Here is a 24,407-nt window from a genome sequence, read left to right as displayed (position 1 = left end):
GTTCAAATTGCAGAGAGCAGACTGAAAACAGGACCTAAATGTGTCCTAAGGCTGCAGAAACCAGATGGCAAACCCTGTAAACTTCATATGTCTTGGGATTTGGAATGCCAACTCCACCTTTTTTTAGGCAGTGTAGTTTGTAGTTTGGCAGTGCTGAAGATAACTGATATTGGTAATCCTTTTTAATACAATTACTTTTCTTTGCAAGGCAATGCAGCAATAATTTTATTTTATGAATACTTAAGAAAAAAGTTCTCATTGAGGATATATACAATATAAATAAAAGGAAGTTACAAAAATAAATGAAATTATTTTATGGGGTTTTGCTTAATATATAAGGCCCTGTAATAATATCATTCAACTACTGTGTGTACTAAGCCATATTAAAAACATGTAATTTAATGAAAATCAAATATATATATTAAAGGTACCTCACTTCTCATCACATCTGTTCACCGTGAATTCTAGGCCACGTCTCATGATTATGTGACTAACATTGTTTTGCTCCCGTTTCCCTGCAAAATCAACAGAGCTCAAAGAGAAGGAATTGAAACCTATTCCTTCCTGTGAATCATCACAGATATTGTTTGCAGGACTCCTGTAAATTGCAGATGGAAATCCACTCAAGATAAAAGAGGCTTTTTGGTGGTTGTTTTGGTTCTAGTTGCTTTTTATTTTTCACAGTAAAATAGTATTTTCCCTTTAATAAAGGGCTCAGTTCAGTTAAGCATTACATAAAGTATCAATCCTTTGTTTTCTTCATCATTTTAAGGTATTTTGTTGCAGACAGTGCAATGATTTACCTTGTTTGAAAATGTTAATTTAATGAAAGTAAATGATCACAAATTCCATCCTCTAGAATAGGATCAGAATGGTTTGGGTTGGAAGGGACCTTCAAGATCATCTAGATCCAATCCCCCTACCTGGGCAGGGACACCTCCCATTAGACCAGGTTGCTCAGAGCCCCATCCAACCTGGCACTGAACACCTACAGGGATGAGGCATTTATGTATTCGCTAAATCAAATGTTAAATTACCAGAGCAGGTTACAGTTATAATAGCCTTCACCTTAATGTGTTTTGGTGAAGTTAGGTTTGCTTCTAGATTTTTCTCCCGTTTTGGGACCAAAGAAGTGACATCCAATTTCTAGCAGGGAAGGAACAGTTCCATATAGAACACATTAAGGGACAGAATGAGAAGACAAAAACTCTATAGACTGTACAGTCCAGAGATACAAGAATAACAGTAGGCACAACATCTCTGCCTTCTTTCATAGCAGGGCTTTCAATTCTCACCACTTCACAGTTGTAGCAGGCTGTTTTTCCCGTTAGCAAGCAAACACACCACTTGTTACTTTTCTGCTCATCTTCATAACTATGTGCTGGGCCTAATCTCTTGACCATATGATACCTTAAGTCTTTCTTAGTTCTAGGTTTCAGCTGTAGTAGTTCCAAACTGCAATTATGTACAACAGTTTGACACTGGCAGAGAAGATGAGATTCCTGACTTTGGGAAAGCATGAATCTGTCCAGTTTAACAAGAGTTCACACGACCTGTATATCATGGGGAAGGCTTTGCTTGTCTTCTGTACCAGAAACATGACATCTAAATCAGTATCAACTGAGAGATTTAAAGAGCTTTTAATACCAGCAAGTAGAGGAACACACAAAGTATAATATAATACCAACAGTAACAAAAACCCCTGTTCTGCTGCTACCAAATTCAGCAGCAGAACTTCAATGATGGTGAGACTGTCTGTTAAAAGAGCATGGAAATATTAACTGCCTTTTATGTTTGTGAGCCAAGGAGCTTATCGCAGCCTAGAAGCTGTTTTAGTCTGCTTGGCCTGCCTTTAGGATTCATATTTAACAGCTTAATACGGTTCCTTCATTGTTATCTTTGGGATTTCAAGAACGTTAAATTTGCATGTATGCAACTAATATTACTGTAGTAAGAACGAATGCCTAATAGAATTTCCTGCTCAGGTTTCCCTCCAAATTAAATCTCATATTGCAAAAAAGAAGTGCATGAAGAATAGGGCCTACAAATTGAGAGCTGTGTCAATTTATAATAATCAGAATCACAGTATCTCCTCTTACTGAAGTTCATACATCTCCTGGGAATAGGAAAAAAATAACCACTTCAACTTGGTGTTCCTCCTAGCCTTGTATTATTTCAGTTCTTGATTTAGAAATATATAGTATTGTACTTCAATGGTAGAACAGGTTCAGATGGAGGGTAGGAAAATGCATAAAGAACCATCTCAAAAGCCCTAACTGGACACTGGGAGAAACATTAAAAACGTGGGACAGATAAGTGCAACTAGCCTAAAGAGAGACTCAAATGGAAACCAAGAACTATATAGGAAGACCTGCTGATATGGGGAGGGAAGGAAAGTATTAGAGAGACTAACCTTACAGTTATCTCCAGATTCCTAAGTAGATGGCAAAAAAATACACCAAAAAGGAAGAGAACTGAGAGTTAGAAAGGGAGAGTAAGGGGAGAGGCGAGATACAAGATGACAGGAAGAAACTGAGTACAGGAGGAACAAAAAAAACTCTCAAGTGACAGCAAAGTGCTACAAATAAACTCACTTAGAATTAAGGATATTTCCAATATATAAAATAGTTTATTTTCATTTAGATATAAAAGTTATACATACAATTAATGTAAAATTGTATCTGATAATAGAGCATTGCATCAGTTCATCTGTCTGCATAACGTGACTGAGACCTAGAGGCCCTGACCCTGCTAGGATCATTTGATGTGAACAAATAGCTTGAAAAGCCACAGTTGACAAGCGTAACTGAAAGGGTGAGTAAAGGGCTTTTCACTGTGGCCCTCTTAGCATATTTGGGAATTAGGATTCTACCTTCAGGTCACCTCAAACCAATGTAAGGCAGTTTCTTTCCCACAGCCTAGTCAGAAAAATAATCAAATGCATAAGAAACTGACTTAGTTTTCCTGGCTGGGTAGAGGGAATGCAAAGCCATCAACCAAGAACTCAAAAGAGCACAACCGGGAAACAGTGCCAGATCTTGCTCCCAGCCTGATAAGCAGGAAGTACATGGGGGCACAAACGAGATCCATGATTCAAGTTCTCTTTGCAACTGCTTTGCTGATGAAATAAGCTCAAGACCAGCTAATGTAGAGTGGGCACCTGAGAGATAAGAGGGCTGGAGTTCTCAGCATCGATTCATACTTTACAGTTAAATACAGAGTTTATATATGATTACCATTGTGTTTTTTTCCTGGCAATATCAGAAAATGTCATTACAAACTTTGATTATTTTGCAAGAGCAAGTGATATCTACTACTGCAAAGAATCCAGAGACTACAAGCAATAAATCTGGCTCTTTGGAGTTTAAAACAGTGAGTTTGCTGACAATGACAATATCCAAAGTCGATGAACACCTATTCTTGTCTCAATACAGAGTTTTCCAGGATCACCATGAACATGCATAACAGCCATGAAGCAGGCAAGATGGTAACTGCTCTCTGCTTTAGTACAGAGCAGATGTGTACACTATGAGGCTTACATAGTATCATAGAAAGGTTTGAGCTGGAAAGAACCTTCAAGATCATCTAGTTCCAACCCCCCCGCCAGAGGCAGGGACACCTCCCATTAGACCAGGTTGCTCAGAGCCCCATCCAATCTGGCACTGAACATTTCCAGGGAGTGGACATCCACAGCTCCTCCAGGTAACCTGTTCCAGTGTCTCACCACCCTCACAGTGAAGAATTTCATCCTAATGTCCAACCTAAATCTACCATCTTTTAGTTTAAAACCATTGTCCCTTGTCTTATCACTACAAGCCCTTGTAAAAACTGCTCAGCTTTGCTGTAGGCCCCTTCAGGTACTGGAAGGCTGCTATGAGGTCTCCCTGGAGCCTTTTCCAGGCTGAACAGCCCCAACTCTCTCACCCGTCTTCACAGGAGACGTGCTGCAGACCTTGGATCATGCTTGTGGCCCTTCTCTGGACTCACTCCAATAGGTCCATGTTCTTCTTTTGTTGGGGGCTCCAGAGCTGGACTCAGTATTCCAGGTGGGGTCTCACAATAGCAGAGTAGAGGGGGAGAATCACCTCTCTTGACCTGCTGGCCGTGCCTCTTTTGATGCAGCCCAGGACATGGTTGGCTTTCTGGGCTACAAGCCCACATTGCCAGCTTATGTTGAGCTTCTCATCAACCAACACCCCCAAGTCCTTCTCCTCTGAGCTGTTCTAAATCCATTCTCTGCCCAACCTGTATTTGTGCTTGGGATTGCCCTGACTCAGGTGCAGGACCTTGCACTTGGCTTTATTGAACTTCATGGGTTGGCATAGGCCCACCTCTTAAGCCCATCAAGGCCCCTTTGGATGGCCTTCCTTCCCTGCAGCATGTTGACCACACCAGACAGCTTGGTGTCACTGATCAACTTGCTGAGGGTGCACTCAATTCCACTGTTCATGTCACTGATGAAGATGTTAAACAGCACCAATCCCAGTACCAACTCTTGAGGAACTCCTCAGTGATCTCCACTTAGACACTGAGCCACTCTTTGAGTGTGACTGTCCAGCCAATTCCTTATTCACCAGTTCTGTGTCTCTCTAATTTAGAGACCAGGGTGTCATGTGGGACAGTGTCAAACGCTTTCCACAAGTCCAGGTAGATGACATCAGTTGCTCTTCCCTTGTCCACTGACACTGTGACCCCATCATAAAAGCTATAAAATTTGTCAGGCAGGATTTGCCCTTGGTGAAACCATGCTGGTTGCCACCAGCTGCCTCCTTGTTTTACATGTGCCTCACCAGAGCCTTCAGGAGGATCTGCTTCATGATCTTGCTGGACACAGAGATGAGACTGACTGTAGTTTCACAGGTCTTCCTTTTTTCCTTTCTGAAAATGGAGGTTATGTTTCCCCTGACTTACATGTGTGCAGTGTTTCATCCTGACCAATGAAGGCCATATGAATAAAAAAAGCGCTCTATGCTGTGACCTGCAGTCTCCATACTGTATATCCAGTGTTAAAAATGGAACACTGGAAAGACACAATGTAAGGCTCTGTGATACATTTATTAACTTTTTTAAACTTCCTGATAGTTTTGAAAACACTGTAATCTCCTTTTGAGGTAACTCATTCTTATGATCAGGTTAAAATTATTTCTATAAAATCTACTTTAATAAATCATTACTTCAGATAATCTCATGTTATAAAAATGAAATCAGTCACTAACATTCCAAAGAAAGCAGCATATTTTACAAACAATGGGCAAATTAAATAAATATTTCTGATCAGCTTGCAGTCTAAATGCAATCAGTCAGAACACCGATTTTCAGGTACAGGAATAGTACCGTATGTGGTTACAATACTACCTTCTGTCAAATTCAGTTAGATTCTATGATCTGTTCAGTCTCAACTTTCACATAGTTGAGAATAACAGAATAATATCACCAACTAAAAAGGGAGTGTTTGAGATTTGCTCTTCATTTGGTAAAAAGACTCTCAAGAGATACGGAACAATTACACTAAAGAAAAGGAACTGGACTATCAGCCTTAACAGAGTATGAGAAAAAGTGTTTTATTACAGCCAATGTGTCATTCCAGCTTTGTATTTTTTGAACATCACCTAAGGTTGCACAGAGCCACAAACTGAATCTTTCTCTGTCTGATTGTTGTAACTGTAAAATGCTACACAGGGCAAAAGAGAACACATGCCAATATCTGTCCTCCTCTTTTCTAAATTGATCTCATCAGGAACTCAAGAGTTCCTGATCAGTTCAGTAGTATCATCTGCAAGTTGGAATTTCCAAGGTATATGAACACTAACCTATTATTTTTCTAATCCTAGCTGCAAGGGGTTCCAATTAGTGGGCTACATTTCTTAGCCCAGTCTCATGCAGCATCTGTTACAAGGATTCTGAAAGCAGAATCAACATCAATGACAAAAGCATCACCCATATTTCTTGTTCTTCCACAATGCATATAAAGACTGCTTAGTCTTGGGACGGTCTCCTAAGATGGTCTGCTGTCCACTACCGTAATGCAGTGAGGCCTCATATTTGCATTCTAATAAGCCTGCAGAAATCTGTTCTCCATTTCCCTTCCATCCCCAATGTGCTTTTCATTACTCCACCTGGAACTCTTGCAACATGATGCAGGGATGAGAACAAGTTCCATGTTTCAAGTCTGTTGTTTCTCATTCACAGGCCAATTTACTATCAAAGCTGGAAAGTCCAATAGCAAAGGCCTGAAGAGCACAGAGAGGATAATTATAGTCCAAAGTGAACACATCTTCTGCTACACGACCAAACTGCATCACAATGTAGTCAGCTGGGGAGAAAAAAAGATTCAGAGAAAAACAATTTTACAGTAAAACAAAGAAAAAAAAAAACACAACCAAAAAACATCAACCAAAAAACCCCTCACAAAAAAAAACCCCACACATGTCTGGCAATCCCAAATATATGTGATTGGTGTATCCATCCTTCCTCATCAGAGTGGCCTTGAAATCTGTCCTCTAGAATGACTGTTTTTCTAGAGATAACCTTTCTTCTCAGAGCCAAGGCTCAAACCACTCCTGGGCTGGACTGAGGGTATCATATTAATCCTTTCCTTTTGGGAAGCCTGCATTTGCTCCCTGTTTTGCTGCAGCTAGGGACAGTGGTCTCTGCACCCATCCCAGAAAAAGGGAAGCCTTATATAATTTTCTTAACAGCTGAGAAGTCCCCAGTAATCCTGAGCTGAACTCCTCTACCCAGTCTCCCTTTTCCGGGAAGGGTGTCCCATTTCTCCCAAACCTCATTAAAGAAATGGAATTCTCCCTATTGGAATAAGCCCCACACAGTCTCCACCAGACTCTTACGGTCATTGTCATGGACAATCTGGAAGTTCTTCACTGAGGCCTGAGTGACTCTTCCATGGAAGTTCAAAACATAGGATTGAGTATCATCGTTCCAGACTGGAGCCTTGTTGTGTAACTCGATGAGGTTGTCTAAATTTTTGTTTTGCCATTTTGAGAGCAGACTCTCATGTTCCTGTTCAGAAGAAACAAATAAATTGATCAGATTCAGAATGGCTCTGCTTTTGACTACTGCCTCTCTCATGTGTGTGTACTCTGCCACTTGAAGATCATTCCATTTAGTGAAACACAATGACAACAGTGAAACTCAGTCCTACTGAAAATTTTCTGCAAGTACCAGGAAGATGTTTTCATGGATTACCAGTCCAAGCATTCCTTTCCACTCAATAAGGTATCACCATATGTCCACCCATACAAAGAAAAAAAAAAAAAAGAGAGAGAAAAAGAAGTACATATACAGGAAAGGGAGCAATTCACAGGCTGCAGATGACTGTCATCCTGCTGGCAGGAATTCTTTCTGAGTCTCCTAAGTTTTAGCCAATCCTGTTGGATCCAACTTCCATTTCTAACATTCTAAACTTTGAAACAAAAGAAAATAATCTACAACTATGTGCATAGTGCCAGGCTCTGGGGTGCTTCAGTAGAAAGTCCAAAGGTTGCAGTGTACTGTAAGTATGCCTTAAGTAGGCTAAATGTCATCATATTGGGTAGAGAATTAAAAAAAAAAAAAAAGATACAAAAGGGAGGTAAACCAACACATGAAATTTGACAAATAGAATTAATTACAAGGAGCTGCAAATAATAGTCAGTGAAACAACATGGAATGTGGTTTAATTGTAAAAGTTCTGCAACAAAAATCCAGACTGAAATCATATATGCCAAAACTCCCGAGAAAAAGAATCCAAACTGAAGTTATTTTATGGGAAAAAATATTAGAAAACAAACTGTTGTGGAGGTCTGACTGATGCTGCTATAGTAACTATTGTAGCATTGTATATGGATTTGATAGTGGATTTTTGAGGATAACTTAAATACAACTTACTGTTCAGTTTAAACTGGCTACTTCACATATTTCTTATCTTTATGTACTTTCTAAAGATGCAAAAAAACCTTTGTGAATTGACACCACCAAAGAGCATTTAGATTCAATTTTTCCTCCTTTAAAGTGGGGGCAGTATTGCTTAATCAGAAACATAGCACTACAGAGAAGAATGACAAAAACCAGAGTCAAACTCCTTCGCTGAAAGCTTTGTCAGCTTTTCAGAACAGCTTTGTGTTTCAGCCTTGTCCACTTTCAGTACACTTGCCTGCTAGCAAAACAGCTAGGAAAATAGAGGAGAAATATACATGCAGGGCCATGGAATCAATACTGTACTGACAGGAGAGATGGCAATATCAATTGAAAGATGATGAATGACGACCTAGAGATACAATTTTCCTTCTCATTCACAAAATTAAACCTCTTTTCAGGCTCTCATGACTCTGAATTTCATAGAATCATAGAATCTTAGGGGTTGGAAGGGACCTTGAAAGATCATCTAGTCCAACCCCCCTGCCAGAGCAGGGCCACTCAGAGCACATCACACAGGAAGGCATCCAGGCGGGTTTTGAATGTCTCCAGAGAAGGAGACTCCACAACCTCTCTGGGCAGCCTGTTCCAGTGCTCTGTCACTCTCACAGTAAAAAAATTTTTTCTGATATTCACCTTAAACCTCCTATGCTCCAATTTGTACCCATTACTCCTTGTCCTATCACTGGTCATCACTGAAAAAAGCTTAACTCCATCTTCTTGACACTCACCCTTTATGTATTTGTAAACACTGATGAGGTCACCTCTCAGTCTCCTTTTCTCCAAACTAAAGAGGCCCAGCTCCCTCAGCCTTTCCTCATAAGGGAGATGTTCCACTCCCTTAATCATCTTTGTGGCTCTGTGCTGGACTCTCTCAAGCAGTTCCCTGTCCTTCTTGAACTGAGGGGCCCAGAACTGGACACAGTACTCCAGATGCGGCCTCACCAATGCACAATAGAGGGGAAGGAGAACCTCTCTTGACTGACTAACCACACCCTTTCTAATGCACCCCAGGATGCCACTGGCCTTCTTAGCCACAAGGGAACATTGCTGGCTCATGGTCATCCTCCTGCCCACCAGGACCCCCAGGTCCCTTTCTCCTACACTGCTCTCCAGCAGGTCAGCCCCCAACCTGTACTGGTGCATGACATTTTTCTTCCCCAAATGCAAAACTCTACACTTGCCCTTGTTGAACTTCATCAGGTTTTTCCCCGCCCAACTCTCCAGCCTGTCTAGGTCTCTCTGAATGGCAGCACAGCCTTCTGGTGTGTCAGCCACTCCTCCCAGCTTGGTGTCATCAGCAAACTTGCTGAGGGTACATTCTGTGCCCTCATCCAGGTCGTTGATGAAGATGTTGAACAACACCGGTCCCAGTACCGACCCCTGAGGGACTCCACTAGTCACAGGCCTCCAACTAGATTCTGCCCCATTGACTACAACTCTCTCACTTCTTCCTTTCAACCAGTTCTTGATCCACCTCACTGCCTGATCATCAAACCCATACTTGATCAACTTATCTACAAGGATGCTGTGGGAGACTTGAAGTCTTTTTCTCTGACCTAAACAAATACACCCTTGTCCTACTCATATCTACTCACAATATGGCTGCAAATATAATTTTATATATATATATGGAACAATTTTCATCATATATCTTAATATATCTTCAGATACAGTTCAGTAAGCTTTTGATTGTAACATCCACCATATGTGTGAGAAATCCTTACTAAATAGTTATCACAAAACTCCATCCTTCTCCTCATTCCACTTTCTCCTTAAAGAATCCTCTCAATTCCTACTGACACTAACAATGTTCTTGTCAAAAATATTTTTACTCTCTTGCTACTACACCATAATCATAGAATCATAGAATCATAGAATGGTTTGAGTTGAAAAGGACCTTGAAGATCATCTAGTTCCAACTCCCCTGCATGGGCAGGGATACCTCCCACTAGGCCATGTTGCTCAAAGCCCCATCCAACCTGGTCTTGAAGACCTCCAGGGATAGGGAAACCACAACCTCCCTGGGCAACCTGTTCCAGCATCTCACCACCCTCACAGGAAAGAACTTTTTCCTAATGTCCAACCTGAATCTCCCCTCTTTAAGCTTCAAACCATTGCCCCTTGTCCTATACCACCTTATCTATTATCTATCTGTTGTAATTCATATACTGATTAAGAATCTAATCTCCCAGGAGAAGCAAGTTTGTTCAGTGTTCATCTCTCAAATAACAGGTTCTCCTCCAATGAGGAGGGGTTGTAGACACAACAGCAACAACACACACTAGCAATAGATAACATTTAGGAGCAAATAACAATTTAGGATAATAGCAAATAGCAAATAACATTTAGGATGACCAAAGGACACGTAAGGATACGACCATTATTCACAATGCTACAAATTAGGAAAAAGGCAAGAACAAATTCACACCTTTAGGCTACATTGTATTTACTCTCCAAGAGACTTGCTAAAGCCTTGGGTATTAGCAACCTTGTTCTAAAAACTCTGATTGTCAGTAACAACCAGACCTCTATGGGAAAGTTTTAGCCTCCTCCTCCAATCTGGAACATAACCAAACTCTTTAACTCACACTTCGTGGACGGATTGGAATTCGCTTATGATTCATATTCATTCCTGGGATGATCACAGACATTTTTCTGGGACCCTTGAATCCTAACACATTGGTTTCCTGAAAGACAAGGAAATACATTATTTTCCGTAAATGAGATAATCTATCTCAAAGAAGGAAAGATAGCAAAACTGACTTTGAATCCACATTTATATTGTTTTTTAGAGATTGGCTAGCTATGATTGTTGTAGAAGTTATTTATATGCTTAATGTTTAATCCCAAAGAACAGCTTTCTCTCCCATTTTGAGAACTGATTAAGAGACATACAGAGTACTACCTAATTTAGAGTGCATCCGTTAATCCTAATGAAACATTTATAACAAAATCAGACAAGTGCAATTTCCAGGCATAAGTTTTTGCATCTGAGGCAAAAATGTGCTAAAATCCTACTAGTGGACAAGCCTTAAGTTTGATAAAAGGCAAATATATTTTTGACCTAAGTCTTACATTATACATATACCACCATTTAGGTGAAAATGTTCCCAAGAATGATGTTCTTCTGTAGGTATTAGCAAGTCATGTTTTCCCCTGGAACCAAATCCTTACCAACAACAAGATGCTATTAAAATAATATCAGCTCCTTCCTATCTACAAAAATGCCTTTGGTTCTGCAAAAAATAACTCTTCTTCATAGGGTATTCCCAGTTCCTTCTTGGTGTTCACCAGATATCAGCTGGGCAAGAGGCTGTTCATGCTGTGGCTGACTCCATGTAAAGGGTATGCCAACTGGCCTCATGCTGAATAGGCCAAGTAAGAAGGTCATCAGGATGCTAGTTTGGGTCTTTCTTCTTCCCTGGCATTGATTTTTTTTTTTTTTTTTTTCCCCTCATTGAATTTGTAAGAACTGATATTTGAAGCCTTTGACGTATCTGGTTGAAACTGGTAGTTGGTTCCAAAGTTAAGTGGGGGTGGCTGCCAATAATTTTGTAAACTCAACCAGGTGACAAAAAACAAAGGGGTGAAAGAGGAGAGGCACTACTTACATAACAAATAGCTGCAAGCTCCTGTCTGGTATGAGCCTTTTCCACTAGACCTTGTGCCTTGACTGGGCTAACTCCATGGTCATAGACTGTAAATTTAGTTCCCATGAGGTTTGACCTAATCACAGAATTGTCACAGTTGGAAAAGACTTCAAAGATTACTGAGTCCAACTGTTCACCCAGGAGGAAAACAACAAGAACAACAGCAACAAACCAACAACACCCCCCTCCAAACAAATAAACAACAATATAACACCACCCACCATGCCCACTAGAGCAAGTCCTGAGGGAGTATGAATGTCAGGTTATCAAAAGAAAGAGAGAGAGAGGCATAAGTGGAAATTATTGGCATTTTCCGAAGATACTTGTCCAGCACAGTGAAAACACTTGCGATCTGAATCTACATATTGCCAGCTCAGTAAGGAGCTTCCACAGGAGGTGGAACTGAATCTGTAACCCATCTAGGAAAAGCTTCAATCCATAATTCCTTCTTTGAATTGCCACAGTGAATGGCAACACTTAAAAAAGGCTGCCAGCCCAGGTGAATAAAGATTACATTAAGTAGAACAATGCAAGTCCATTCTTTCTGAGTTGATACCAGATTGCTGTTCTTAAACCCAACTCAAATAAAATGCAAATCCAGTCTCTCCAATCTCTAGTTCTCATCTATGGTTCTCACCTGAGTTTCCCAATGAAACTTTCCCCTTCCCGGGATAGATCAGTTGGGTCAACTGATATGAGGTAATTGGATGTTTTGCTCTTCTTTCGTTTTCTCCCTGCAAGAAGGAATGTCTGGAAATAGAAAACTTTGATCAAGACTGGATCTTTGTAAGAATGCAGTGGCATTGCTAGGCATTGCTATCAAAATGTTCTCTCTCTATTTCCTGCACCCATTCCCCTTTTTGTTCTGTGATGTTATTAATGTCTTCACAATTTCAATCTCTTCCACAAGTGCATATCCTGAAATTCTGTTCCTCTAATCACCTCACTTGGCAGTCTAGATTTAAAGCAACTGTCCTTTCTAGTCTTCCCTCCTTTTCTTCTGAAGCAGCTCAGACTCCCTGCTCTTCTTTATCCTTTAAATTTTTATACTTTTTAAATGTCATATTTCATAGTATTATGGCTTTTAAACCTGCTAATTCCCTCCCCAGTGCCTTAGCCAAATATAAGCTGTCCTCATCTGCATGCTAGCTCTCCTCAGCTTCTGGTTTCTTACCAGAAGCTCTCCCATACACCAAATATATTCTGTGATAGCAGTACAAAAGCCAATACACTGTGTGCTGCTTCCAGTACCTTTCTGTTGTCATCCCTTTCCAGATGCATGTAGTAAGTAGGGAAGAGGCCCCGGTCCATTCCCTTCTTATCTCTAGTGATTCGACACTTGACTGTAACACCACGGGGTGCAGGGCGTAATGCAAAATCCTCTAAGTTCTCTACTTCTCCCATCTGTGCATCTGCCTGAGGGGATGGACTACAGGAAGCACCTGTTTCCTGTGGGAAAAAGCATCATATTAGCAAATTAATATCAGATCAGAGGCTCTGGTACTCCCCAAGAAAAGAAAGGTCTGTTGAAACAGAAGAACTCATGTCTCAAGAACAGAGTTGGTAAAAAGGAAGTTAAACAAGAGACCACCTGTGTTTCTCTGAATAAAGTTGCCAAACATTTACTCTGACGAAAGACTAGCTCTCCAAGGGGAGGGGAGAAAAAGTACCCATTAATCAGAGATGAATTAATTGCTAGGAAGGGGAAAACAGGATGAGACACTGTAAATAACATTCTAAACAAAGAGCATCTCTACTTTTAGAGCTTCAGACTCTGTGGAGAAATGAGGCAGCATGAAAAGCTTAAGCATCCATCAGGATGATGCAGTAAGACAGGCTGGGACTTGTGTGACTGAAAGGAGCACTAAGATTATATTGCTTCAGAACAGTTGGAGAAACAAAGTAAGCCGGGGGTGGAGCCATCCCAACTAAATGCTGGAAGAACCTCAGAACCAATATGTACAGTCAGCATGCAAATTATGGTCACCAAAGGAAGTGGTATTCTATTGGAAATCTGGTCTAGGTCATTAAAGTATTTTTCTTAGAAGCAGCTGACTTCCATGGATTGCAGAACCCAGGAAATTCCTTCCTTACTGGACCTCAGAGATGAGGTTGTTGGTTTATCCCCATTCCCAGGTACAGCCGGTAGAAAGTCTGAATATACACAGAGACTTGAAATTCACTAGTGGCTCTCACCCTTTCTGCCTCCAGCACCTCCCATCCTATATCTGACACCCATAGCCCAGTCTCCCAAATAGCTAACATCTAGACTTCTTGTACTACTCACCTACTGGTGTAGCACAACACACAGTCACCTCACAAATATACTGGGTCTTGGCCAGAAAAACATACTGTCTTGCAACTGTTTACATGCATCTGCTGCCTTTTACCTCCTTTACTGTCTATTTTCCTGTGCTTATTACTCCCTGATGCACCTTGACCCTTTCTTTCCCCTGGTGAGTCCCTTCCTCTAAACACTCTGTAACAAGTTTTGTCAAATCCCAGAATTCTTTGTTCCATCCCAAAATTCTTTGTTCCATCCCAAAATTCTGTTCCCCCTCACATCCCACAGTAAACACTATAAACCTTCAGGTAGTGATCTATCTTGAGTTTGCATGGCATTTCAGAGTTTTTCTGAGTCATCTTGGTGGATTTTACACCTGAAACAATAGCCTAATCTGTCTCTTTTGAAGGTCATAAGAATAGCTGAATCATTGTGTTCCTGTCTTCAGTGATTAGACTAGTTGAGTTTCTCCACCCACCATGCTCCCTTTGATCATTACTAGGTCTTTGTGTTTAACTCAATGGTCTTTCAGTCAGATAACATGACAATCACGGCCTTCTTCTGCCTTCAGGAATTAATATGCTAGATACTGTAGCTGCAACTACTATATTTTAACCTAGTGCTCATGGGGTTAATACTAAAAATCAAGCATATGCCCAGCTCTTATCAGAAATGCATTTCAAGACACTCACTGCAAAAGATTTCTCACTGGTTGCAGAACTAGGCCTCTCAGATTCAGGATACTTTGAGTGATATGCTGGTCTCTTACTAGTTTCTTCCTCTTCTGTGTCCTCCTCATCAAAATTCAAACTGCCAGAAATTCCTGTCAGAATAAAGGATAAAGCAGGTAACCTCTGAAAAAAGCTGTCACGAGTTCATGGCACCACTAATTCATACATGACTCTTGCATAGCTATTCTGCTCTTGTTCTCCTTATTAATTTCTGTTGTTTCATCTGCTGATTTTCCCCATGTTCTATATTGCTTCCCAAGCCTTGTAATCCAAACCACTAGTGACATTTTGCAGCTGTCACTGTGTAGATGATTAAGCAGCTGTCAGGCTTTTATTGATACCTATTTTATGATACACGATACAACATATTGCTTAGTATATGCTTCCACTGAATCCATTTTGCCTATTTTCATGCAAAAAAGCCTTCCATGCCTTAAGAATTAAAAAAAAAGAAATCCAGATCAAAATGCTGACACCTATCCTCTAGGTCAGACTCTGTACAATTTTACATCCTTTACTATTTCCCCTTAAGACTTATACACACTGAAATGCATATGACAATTTTTCAGTAAGAGCTCCTCCTACTCTTACATCAGTAGCAATAACTCCGGTCTCATGAATACTAATAATTATTTGAGTTTTAAAACAGAAGCGCAGACTGACTAGTGCCAGGACCTATTTAATCTTAACCTAAGCACAGTTACGTAGAGATGACTGTGGGCACAAAACTAAAAAATCTCAGGATAAAGGCACTTATAAAAAGCTTCTCTAACTATCACTGGTGTTTCCTTCCACTTGTAACTTCATCATCTTGTTCTGTGAGACCATTCTTTAATTTGGATGGAAAAGCATATAAAGCACTATAGAAAAAACACACTCAGTCTAAGCTGAATCATTTTCCGAGAGCCAATATTATAACAATGGTCTAACATGGCACTGCATAGAAAAGGCACTGCTGGAAGTTCTTTGACTCAGATGAAACAGAAAATGTAGTCCTAACAACTCGTCAGTAAACTTCCCAAAGCACATGTGGAAAGAGGAAAGGCGTTAACCCTAGTACTCCAGCCAATTTCAAAATTCACTGTTTATATTCTACCTCCACTAATTTCCCCTTAAGTTTCTGGATATTCTCTCCTGCTTCCTTTACTAAGTTTTGTGTAATGTTGCCATCCATAGGTAAGCAGCTGTTGCATCTGACAACTGAATGTAAGTATTTCTACCTCGGGTAGTACCTTAGGTAGTGTACTGGAAACATTCTGAGACAGGCTCTGCAGAGTAAAAACAAGCTGGGTACTGTATTAAACACTAGCCATTATTTTGCTGCAACATGCTTACACTGCATGCAAAAAAATGTTTTCCTGTGGTACTGGCAGCAATGTAAGATTCTTGGCAGAGAGAGAAACTTTCCACTGGGAAACTACTTGATGGGATATAACTATTGACTATAAAACTCTAGAACTGTTGACTGTGACAACCTCTGACTCTGGGAGACATGTTTCCTGTTAGACTCCTAAACAGTTTAATTACAGCATGTACTGGCTATAGAGGGTTCTGCTGTTGTGAAAATATTCAGGCATCATATCCAGATCTAATTCATCTGGAAAAAGAATACCCCAAACTTTAGCAAAATATGAAGTATAGCATTCTGTCACCAACTTCCCTGGAGAGGCCAGAAACTACACATGAATCGATAAACCTCTGAAACATAACTGGTGTGTTCCAAGTAATATTAGAAGGAGGAACTGCAGTTCTGCATTTCTAAATGCTGTGGAATCTGCTAGCTCTACTCTTGAAAATAATATCCTATACACACTTGTTTAATGATTCCTCATATTTTTTAGGGTTTTTTTAAGCTACCGGAAAAAAAATAATGTAAGTAGAATAAACACAAAAAAGACCTTTGCCTATTGTCAACTCTTACCTCGTTTCTCTAAGATTTCTTGCAGATCTGGCTTGCCTGCTGTGTCTGTTAGAGCCTCTCCATTTTGCTGATCTGTATTGTTTTCTGTTTGGGAAGATCCAGCAGAGAGATTTTGGAGCTTGGTCCCCAAATCTTGCACTTCTGATTTCAGGAAAGCAGCTGGTCCATCAATGCCTGCAGGCCAAAATGAAACAGAATGCTAAAGTCTATTTTTTATGGCTAAAGACACATCCCAGAATGGTTCTTCTTTTCCTTTTCTTTTCTTTTTCCCTTGCTAAAGCATTGCTTTCAAGTACTGACACACACTTGTTCAACTTCTGCCAGAATGGGAGAAGTTAGGCCTGACTCCGGTACAAACCATCTGTTACTTTAAATACATCAGGCATCTGTTTCTCCATTTATAAATATGATTGTATCTACTCTTTTTCCAAGGGCTTGAGCAATTAAAATTAGTAGTATTTGTTATGCACTGATATAATTCAACTTATTTATGGGCAACTACTCTGTTTTCTTTTCCTTCAGGTTCCTTTGCATCCGTGCCAATAAGTGAGTGTTCTACAGTGAACATCACAAATCAAATTGACAAAAATATCTATGGCCACAAGCAGAAAAAACTGTGAATGAGTCCCCTTTATCTTTTTGGTAGTTTAAACATGCAACACAGCTGTGCACTGCACTTCACAATTCATGGAGACATCTTGATATAAGGGTCTGACATAATATTTAATACACATTTGTGTAGCACACAATATGTAAGGGTACTTCCAGCTTGGGATTTCTTGCTTTCCCACTGAGTTTCCTCTTAAAACTAGTCATCAGATTTCACACATTTACTGCTGTTATCACTTCTTAACAGGATTTGTTTGTACTGAGGAAGTTTCAGAAATATGGAAACCAGTGAAAGAGCAGTTAGTTTTAATTTTTCTTTCCTGTAGTTTCAGTACTACTGAAGTTTCCTAACTTAAGTTCTGTCAGTCTTTTCTCTCACTCTTCATGACTTAAAAGCATATTTTAACAGCAGCTTTCTCTCAGCTGATTATAAATACATAAATGCTACCACCCACATCACAGTTTTCCTCCCCATTCTACGATCCTCAAAAACACCTGGAGAACAAGAAAAACATTCAAAAGACAGGAGCTAACATAGTTCCAAATGTGATCTTCAAACCTGGTAATGCTAGTTTGTCTGGGGTTTTGAAATTCTACTCTACACATTAATTCTGTAATAATACAATGGCAGTACTAAAAAATCCTGAATTAGCATGCATCTCAAAGCATTAGGATGATCCTTGTTACTTTCTTGATAGGCTGATGGGATCTTGGCTCTCATAAACTACTTCTTGACACTTAGACTGGAATGTAGGATTTTCATTGCTGCTCTTTTTTCCTCCCTGTGACATGGAAGTCTTAAAGTTCTCACTACTGTATTTCTTTTCACTCCTGACAGATTGGTAATTATTTTACTGTAACGTTTTGAGACCACTGAGTTACTGCCCTTGTGACTATGTTTGTCATGTTTGTTTCATTTGTCATGTTTCAGCTGTCTCCCTGAAGACCACAGAAAACAACAGATGGGGTAAGAAACAGCAAGAATAATTCAGTATCCGCTAGACTATTGTTTTGCTCATCTACTTTATCATTCAGTCATATGCAATCTTAAGATGGAATATACCATGAAGAAAAGTACCAATAGTCACTACTGGATTATTTCCTTTTTTTTTCCTACAGCTTCAGAAAATTACCTTACTTTGAATTTGTACCTCCCTACCTTTACAGAAGTCCCTAAAGTTCCTATAGAAGGTTCTACAGTTCTTTTCAGCCTAACACAAGGGAGAGATTATTCAAAGGCACATCAAGATTCTCAGCTGTCACAAAATTCAAGGTAAGGTTTTAATTTGGTTTTACAGTTCAGTATTGCTCAACCATACTGTACTACAATTCTGCTTTTGTACATGGAATGTTATGTAATCAATCTTGTTTATGATCTGACCACTGTCACAGCAGTGTAGGTGCCCATCCCTGATAAAAAATGCACACTGGCACTTTGGGGAACATTGTTGCAATCAGATTGATTACTTACCATGTAACATAACATCGCTGTGGAAAGGGGTAGGAGTTTCTACTAAAGGAGTCTGCTCCTCACACCCTTTGAGCTTTGACCTACGCAGCTTTGCCTCAGGATTTGGCTGTACCATCAAAGGATCAAGACGTTTCTTCCTCTGCTTCTTCTCTAGAAGAGCTCTCTGTGAAATACAGATAAAGCATTAAATAAAGATGAGTAACCACATCCAAAGAGGTAGAAACTATGCCTCAGCCACTGGCAATAACATGTCATTGATCAGGATCTCCAACAAACCTGAAATACTCTTGTAACCTCTTACAAAAACCCTAGACACAGATATAACTGTGTTTTTGGAGTGAGACATTGCCTTTGACACTCCATCAGCCCCCGAGAGGTGATGAGGACCCCTGCTTATTTTCTGATCTATGCTGGGACCATCAGCAGATAATTTTATCTCACTTCACCCAGTCTAAACTGCAGCAATCTTTAATATAAACAGACAAATTTGGCAGTCATTAACTATCCAATATTAAATATTTCACAATGTAAATGTTGTCATACACAGCATGTTCTGGCAATTTTATTACTCCATGTATCTTACTTATTTAAGATGATAGAGTAGACAAAACAGGTCACAGACTCTCTTTCCACTGGAGTTATGATTGGACTCATTTAGGACAACAATTTCCTGTACATATAGGGAATTAAAATTTTTCCCCTCTGTTTTGTACAATTCAGATAACTTTGTATTACGAGAACTATTGTAGAATCATAGAATGGTTTGGGTTGGAAGGGACCTTAAAAATAATCTTCAAAACTATCTGAAAATGCCAGAATAAAGATGAGAGCCCTTGCTCTATGCATTATATGGCAATTAAGTATTTTACCTTATTAGCATAACATTTCTAAAAAGCCCTCATTGGGGATTACTTTGCCAATGCAGTTATAAATGCTGTCACAATGCATGAAAAGGAAGTCAGGACTTGCAAATTAAAAGGTTTATGTCTCAAAAGCTATCATATGATAAAAATTCAAGGGGAAAAAAATTTTAAATGACAGTCATTAAAATAGGACTGATCCAGTAAAAGCAAAATTTATCTTGCATTTTTTTCCCCATGTAATTCAGGATTGAAAGGAAAGAATGGTAAATCCAAATGTTAAAAAACCCAATAATTTCTCCAAGATACATATATATACAATGTTTATTATTTCCTATTAAAGGAGAATACAAACAACTTCTAGACTTAAATCAAGGCAAGTGGGACACCGCACCATTTTAAACACAGCCACACTTAATCCTTTAAGTGATGCATGAAGAAGAAAAAAACATTCTAATATTATGTAATGCACCACTACACAAATGACGTGCAAGCCCCTTGTCACAGGTGCAGTTTATCCATGCCTGCTTCTTAGGTACCTCAACACCCCCTGAAACTTGTTCTTGATGATAGAAACCCTTTTTCATTAAATTGTTTTCAGTCTCCAAGGATCTGTCAGATAAACAGCACCAACAATTCAACCCACTTGAGACACAGGCACCTTTGGAACCCTTTCCTCCCCTCTTATGCTTTTTATCTCTCTTCTTGGTTCTTTCCTCTCCTATTTGGCTTTTTATCTCAAGTGAGGTTAGTTTCTCAGGCAACATCTCCCTGAGGAATTCCAACACAACTCATCCCTTGGTTCTTTATTCTTTGTGTTCCTCAAGCACTTATTTAAAAAAAAAAACAACAACCCACCAACACAAAAAAAAAACCCAAACCAACCCAACAAGCTAACAAAAAAGCTACAAAAAACCAAACCAAAACAACCTCTTTTATTTAAACTCATAATTACACTTTGAAGATTGGACTGCAATACCAGCAGTGTTTGTTACTGCATAAATTTTGGTAAAGATTGTCATAAAGGGCAAGAATTACATAGTATTCCAAAGAGATTATCACATCGATCTGGAAGAAGAAAATAATAATAAACAGTAGAGGTCAAATTCTTAGAAAATGCTAGTTACAGATAAAATTTGTTTTATTGGAAGATAGTCAGATCATTCAGAATTTCCATAGGTTTGTGTTGTTTGTTTTTTAAGTTAATGCTGAGGAAAAAAATAAAGATTACATGACAGTTTATAAATCTCTAATACTTTAAATAAAAGGAGAAGGAAAATAAGAATCAAAACATTATACTCAGAATAAAGATTAGCAAAAAAACGTTGCCAAAGCTTCTCTACCTTTCAAATAGATGAACAAGAAAAAAATACAACAGACACATCCTGAAGGCACTCAAAAGTACACAGCTACTGCTGGAATGGGAAATTGAATTTGGGATGAATATAGGTTATAATAACTTTCAGAACTACTTAACTGATTATTCAATTAGATTAACTTTATTAAACATTTTACTGGGCATCAGACTAACTTTTTTTTTGTTGTTATTATAGCACATTTTGTTTCATCAAGGAGTTTCTAAGACTCACCGATCCAATGGGATTATATTGATTTATACTGAGAAATATACTTTACTCCTGGTAGATAAGACTAGCCTTATTCTTGCGAGAATTTCAGGATAATCGAAGTGACAGAACTTGATAGTGATTTAATTTGTTTTAAAAAGGCATCTCTCTACTACTTTGCTTATTGAGATGAAAAGAATCTACAAGCCCACTGACAGAGCAGACAGTAGCAGTTCATCTTCTCTCCATAAGGTGGCAGAACAGCCCTACCTTCAGTACTATGTATTCTCAGACTTGCTCCACTAAGATGAAGCCGTAAAAAGGAAACTATTTTATTTCATTTTGTCTACTAAATAGCCTTTTCCTCCAGCTCTGTGTTACAGTAAAAGTTCATATAATAAAACAACAACAACAAAAATACATAGTTCATGAACAGGACACCAGAACACACAACTAATTCATTAAATAACGGATACAGGTTATCATTATTTGTTTGTGAACTCCATGTATTAAATACTTTCAGGAACAAAAAAAAAATTGCACCACAGCAAAGCATAACGTCAGAATACAGGATGATTAAAAGACCACAAACCACCAACTCCAGTTCTAATGAATTTCAAACAAGCTGAGAAGTCAGATACGTCAAATGTATCATAGCAGACTAACAAGATAAGTTGTAGTCTTTCTATAACTGTAATGAACAGGAAGATGGTATAGGGGAAAGTCCATCCTTGAGGGTGCAATACCATACTAGTCATATTTGGAATGGTCCTACCTTAGCAGGCCATATGGGATGGATCCTAGCTCGGAAACATCCTCTCCACTCTTCCAGCTCCTCCTTAGTTCATGCTAAAGCAGCAGTGATAACCTTAGTGATGATGGTCTTAATAAAACTTCATGTCAAGAGGAAGTGCATGCAGTAATATGTGCTCAGCTTCATGCTCTCCACCCACAGGGAGATTGCACTTTGAGCTGCAGGTGCCTCAAAAAGCTTAGAATCACCTTCTGCTGCTGGGGAAGTAAGAACTGCCTGAGTAGCCACACATTCTCTCCTCAAGGAAAAGGCAGTAGTCTAGGTAAAAGCATACTGGCAGGCAGTGCTGGCCCACGTATGGAACTTGATGTCATGCATTATTATAAATAATGCCTTTTTGCAATTATAGGGTTTCCAAACTCATCTTAAAGATATATGTCTTTGCTGTGGCAAACAGTTATTCCAGATTCTCTGTATAGCCAAAGGTTCTAAACATGATCCTGCTGGATTAAAACATTTTGCATTTTTTTTAAATAAATTCTTATAAATGTTTGGGACAAATTAATCAAGCGGGGCATCAGCTACAACCAAAATCAGCTACAACGAGTCCATAATGTCTAATAATGATTTCCTATTTACTTCTATTTCTTCAGAAAGCATGGTACTATTAATGTAAAAGTAAAAAGCAGACTTTAAAAGATAACATTCAAGCTTAAGTATACAATCCTAAATTAGAGGCTGTTGGCATCTCTCAACAAATCTCATTTGCAAGGAGGGGAGGTGGTGTTAAAATATATTTTAGTTAAATTTGCTAGCTGTTCATTTTGCAGGTGATTGAAAACTCAACCAAATCCAAGAAATCCTGAAACAAAATTACAGTGGATTCTTTAAACTCACCTCTTCATGCTTCAACTGACAGCTGCTCTGAGGAAATTCCACCCAACCCAACAGCTTTGATTTAGTGCAACAGCAGTGCATCCCCATGGCAAGGTCTGAAACTAGGGACCACAGTGACCACAGGACTAGGAGCCCAGAGATTACTACCAGCTTATAACCCAAGACAACAGACCCAAAACCACTGAGGTTCATCACCAAGCAGTTAGACCATCCTTAGTTTTGGAACTTCTTACTGAATGGCATCTTTAGCACCATAATTTACCTGATTCTCCAGTTTCAGCTGTCGTAGTTTCATGCTTTCATCCTCAAAGATGCTGGGAAAGGGAAAGGAACAAATTAAATATTGCTACTAAATTTCTTGCATTGTAAGAGCACAGAATATTCCAAGACTATGTACAACTTCACCGTCAAGACTTTAAAACAGCTGTAAGACGTAACTTCTATCCCACGAGAAGACCAAGTTGCAAGGCATTAAAAAATAAAACATATTTCATATTCTGTCATAAACAGGACCAAACTGTAGTTTCATCACCTTAGTAAACTGTTCTGAAAACATTTTGTAATAAAAAAAGGCTTCATTACCGACAGACAGATTGTGAGCCACTACTCAAGTGAGCTATGAGGCAATTTGTATCTTAAGGCTCAACACAGTTCAGACCAATTCAGTAAAGTTCCCCCTCCTTTATAAAAGACTCAATTCCAAATTAACTCAGAATTTTAAGTTTGGTCTTGAAGTCAAACCTACACCATTTTCTCCTCCTGACAGACTTTTCAGAACTACTGTTGTTACCTGAGAGAATCTATATTTGCAACAACTGAAACGAATTCCTAGAGATGAAAAAAAAAATATTTCACTATTTAAGTGTTTTCTAGATAACTTTAATAAGAACTCTAGTTTTTTATCCTAAGCTATGTTCCATATAGATTTTCCATTTTCTTTTCTACAATAATGAATTATTACATAAAGTGCAATTTAGAGCAGTCAACCATATACAAAGAGGAAAAGTTGATTTCAGTGGAAATTGGATGGCAGCACATAGAACTAACAAGAGAAGAAAGGGCTCAGAGTCTCCTTAACCCCTAGTAAATCCATGTTTCACTCAACTTCCAGGCAAGCAGACGACAGATCAGATGTCCTTACAGGCTACCCTAGCCAACACAGACCCTGTTCTGGAATGGCTGAGATGTGCAGGAAAATAAATAAATAAGTTTTGAAATATGCACATATGTAACAGTTTATATAATACAAAACTGATGCTTACTGTCCAACTAATGGTATTTTAAAGCAAGTTACTACTGCCTTTCCCCCCCCCCCCCCCCCCCCCCCCCCCCGTTTTCCTTATTACTTAGCATATTGGATTCAAAGGGAATGTAGGCCTGGAAAAATCGATGTCTTTCTTGAAGAGAGATGGAGAGCTATTGTGTGTCCCTACAGCAATAGTTACAGTAATACACTTGTCTCTGAAACTGAAAATATCCACAATTTCAGAAAGAAACATGCAGGGACATATCTACTGAGTGCAATAAGATACACATTAGCTGCCACATGAAACTTCAACATTAGCATAAAATGTGACATGATTTTTATTTAATGCATAGGTGATGGAAAAGGCAATCTTTGGCAAAGTCCAAAAAATACTTGAAAGCTTTGCTTAAAATATGCATGACTAATATAAAAATAACAATTAAAAAAATAGATTAAGAAATAGAATTGCATTTGTTAACTGCAGTCAAGAGTTTGTTATAAAGCT

At 39.0% G+C, this 24,407-nt stretch overlaps 1 protein-coding gene across 2 annotated transcripts in view; it reads right to left on the bottom strand.

The window, feature by feature from the left end:
- Positions 1-5,545: 5,545 nt before the first annotated feature.
- The window catches only part of TULP3 (TUB like protein 3), a 32,187-nt gene continuing 13,325 nt past the window's right edge, over positions 5,546-24,407 (bottom strand). The window contains exons 2-11 of one of the 2 annotated variants that reach the window (XM_051608096.1): positions 22,919-22,970; positions 18,581-18,743; positions 16,501-16,674; positions 14,541-14,671; positions 12,816-13,013; positions 12,202-12,314; positions 11,526-11,640; positions 10,503-10,601; positions 6,846-7,017; positions 5,546-6,313 (exon numbers count right to left, since the gene is read on the bottom strand). In XM_051608096.1, coding sequence (XP_051464056.1) covers positions 6,180-6,313; positions 6,846-7,017; positions 10,503-10,601; positions 11,526-11,640; positions 12,202-12,314; positions 12,816-13,013; positions 14,541-14,671; positions 16,501-16,674; positions 18,581-18,743; positions 22,919-22,970 — 1,351 coding nt within the window. In that variant the 3' untranslated portion in view covers positions 5,546-6,179. The remainder of the gene's footprint in view (positions 6,314-6,845; positions 7,018-10,502; positions 10,602-11,525; positions 11,641-12,201; positions 12,315-12,815; positions 13,014-14,540; positions 14,672-16,500; positions 16,675-18,580; positions 18,744-22,918; positions 22,971-24,407) is intronic. The other variant, XM_051608097.1, reaches the window with a different exon arrangement.

The sequence above is a fragment of the Apus apus genome, chromosome 1 (genome assembly GCF_020740795.1).
Source record: "Apus apus isolate bApuApu2 chromosome 1, bApuApu2.pri.cur, whole genome shotgun sequence".
NCBI lineage: Eukaryota > Metazoa > Chordata > Aves > Apodiformes > Apodidae > Apus > Apus apus.
This window is presented reverse-complemented; position numbering and strand designations above follow the sequence as displayed.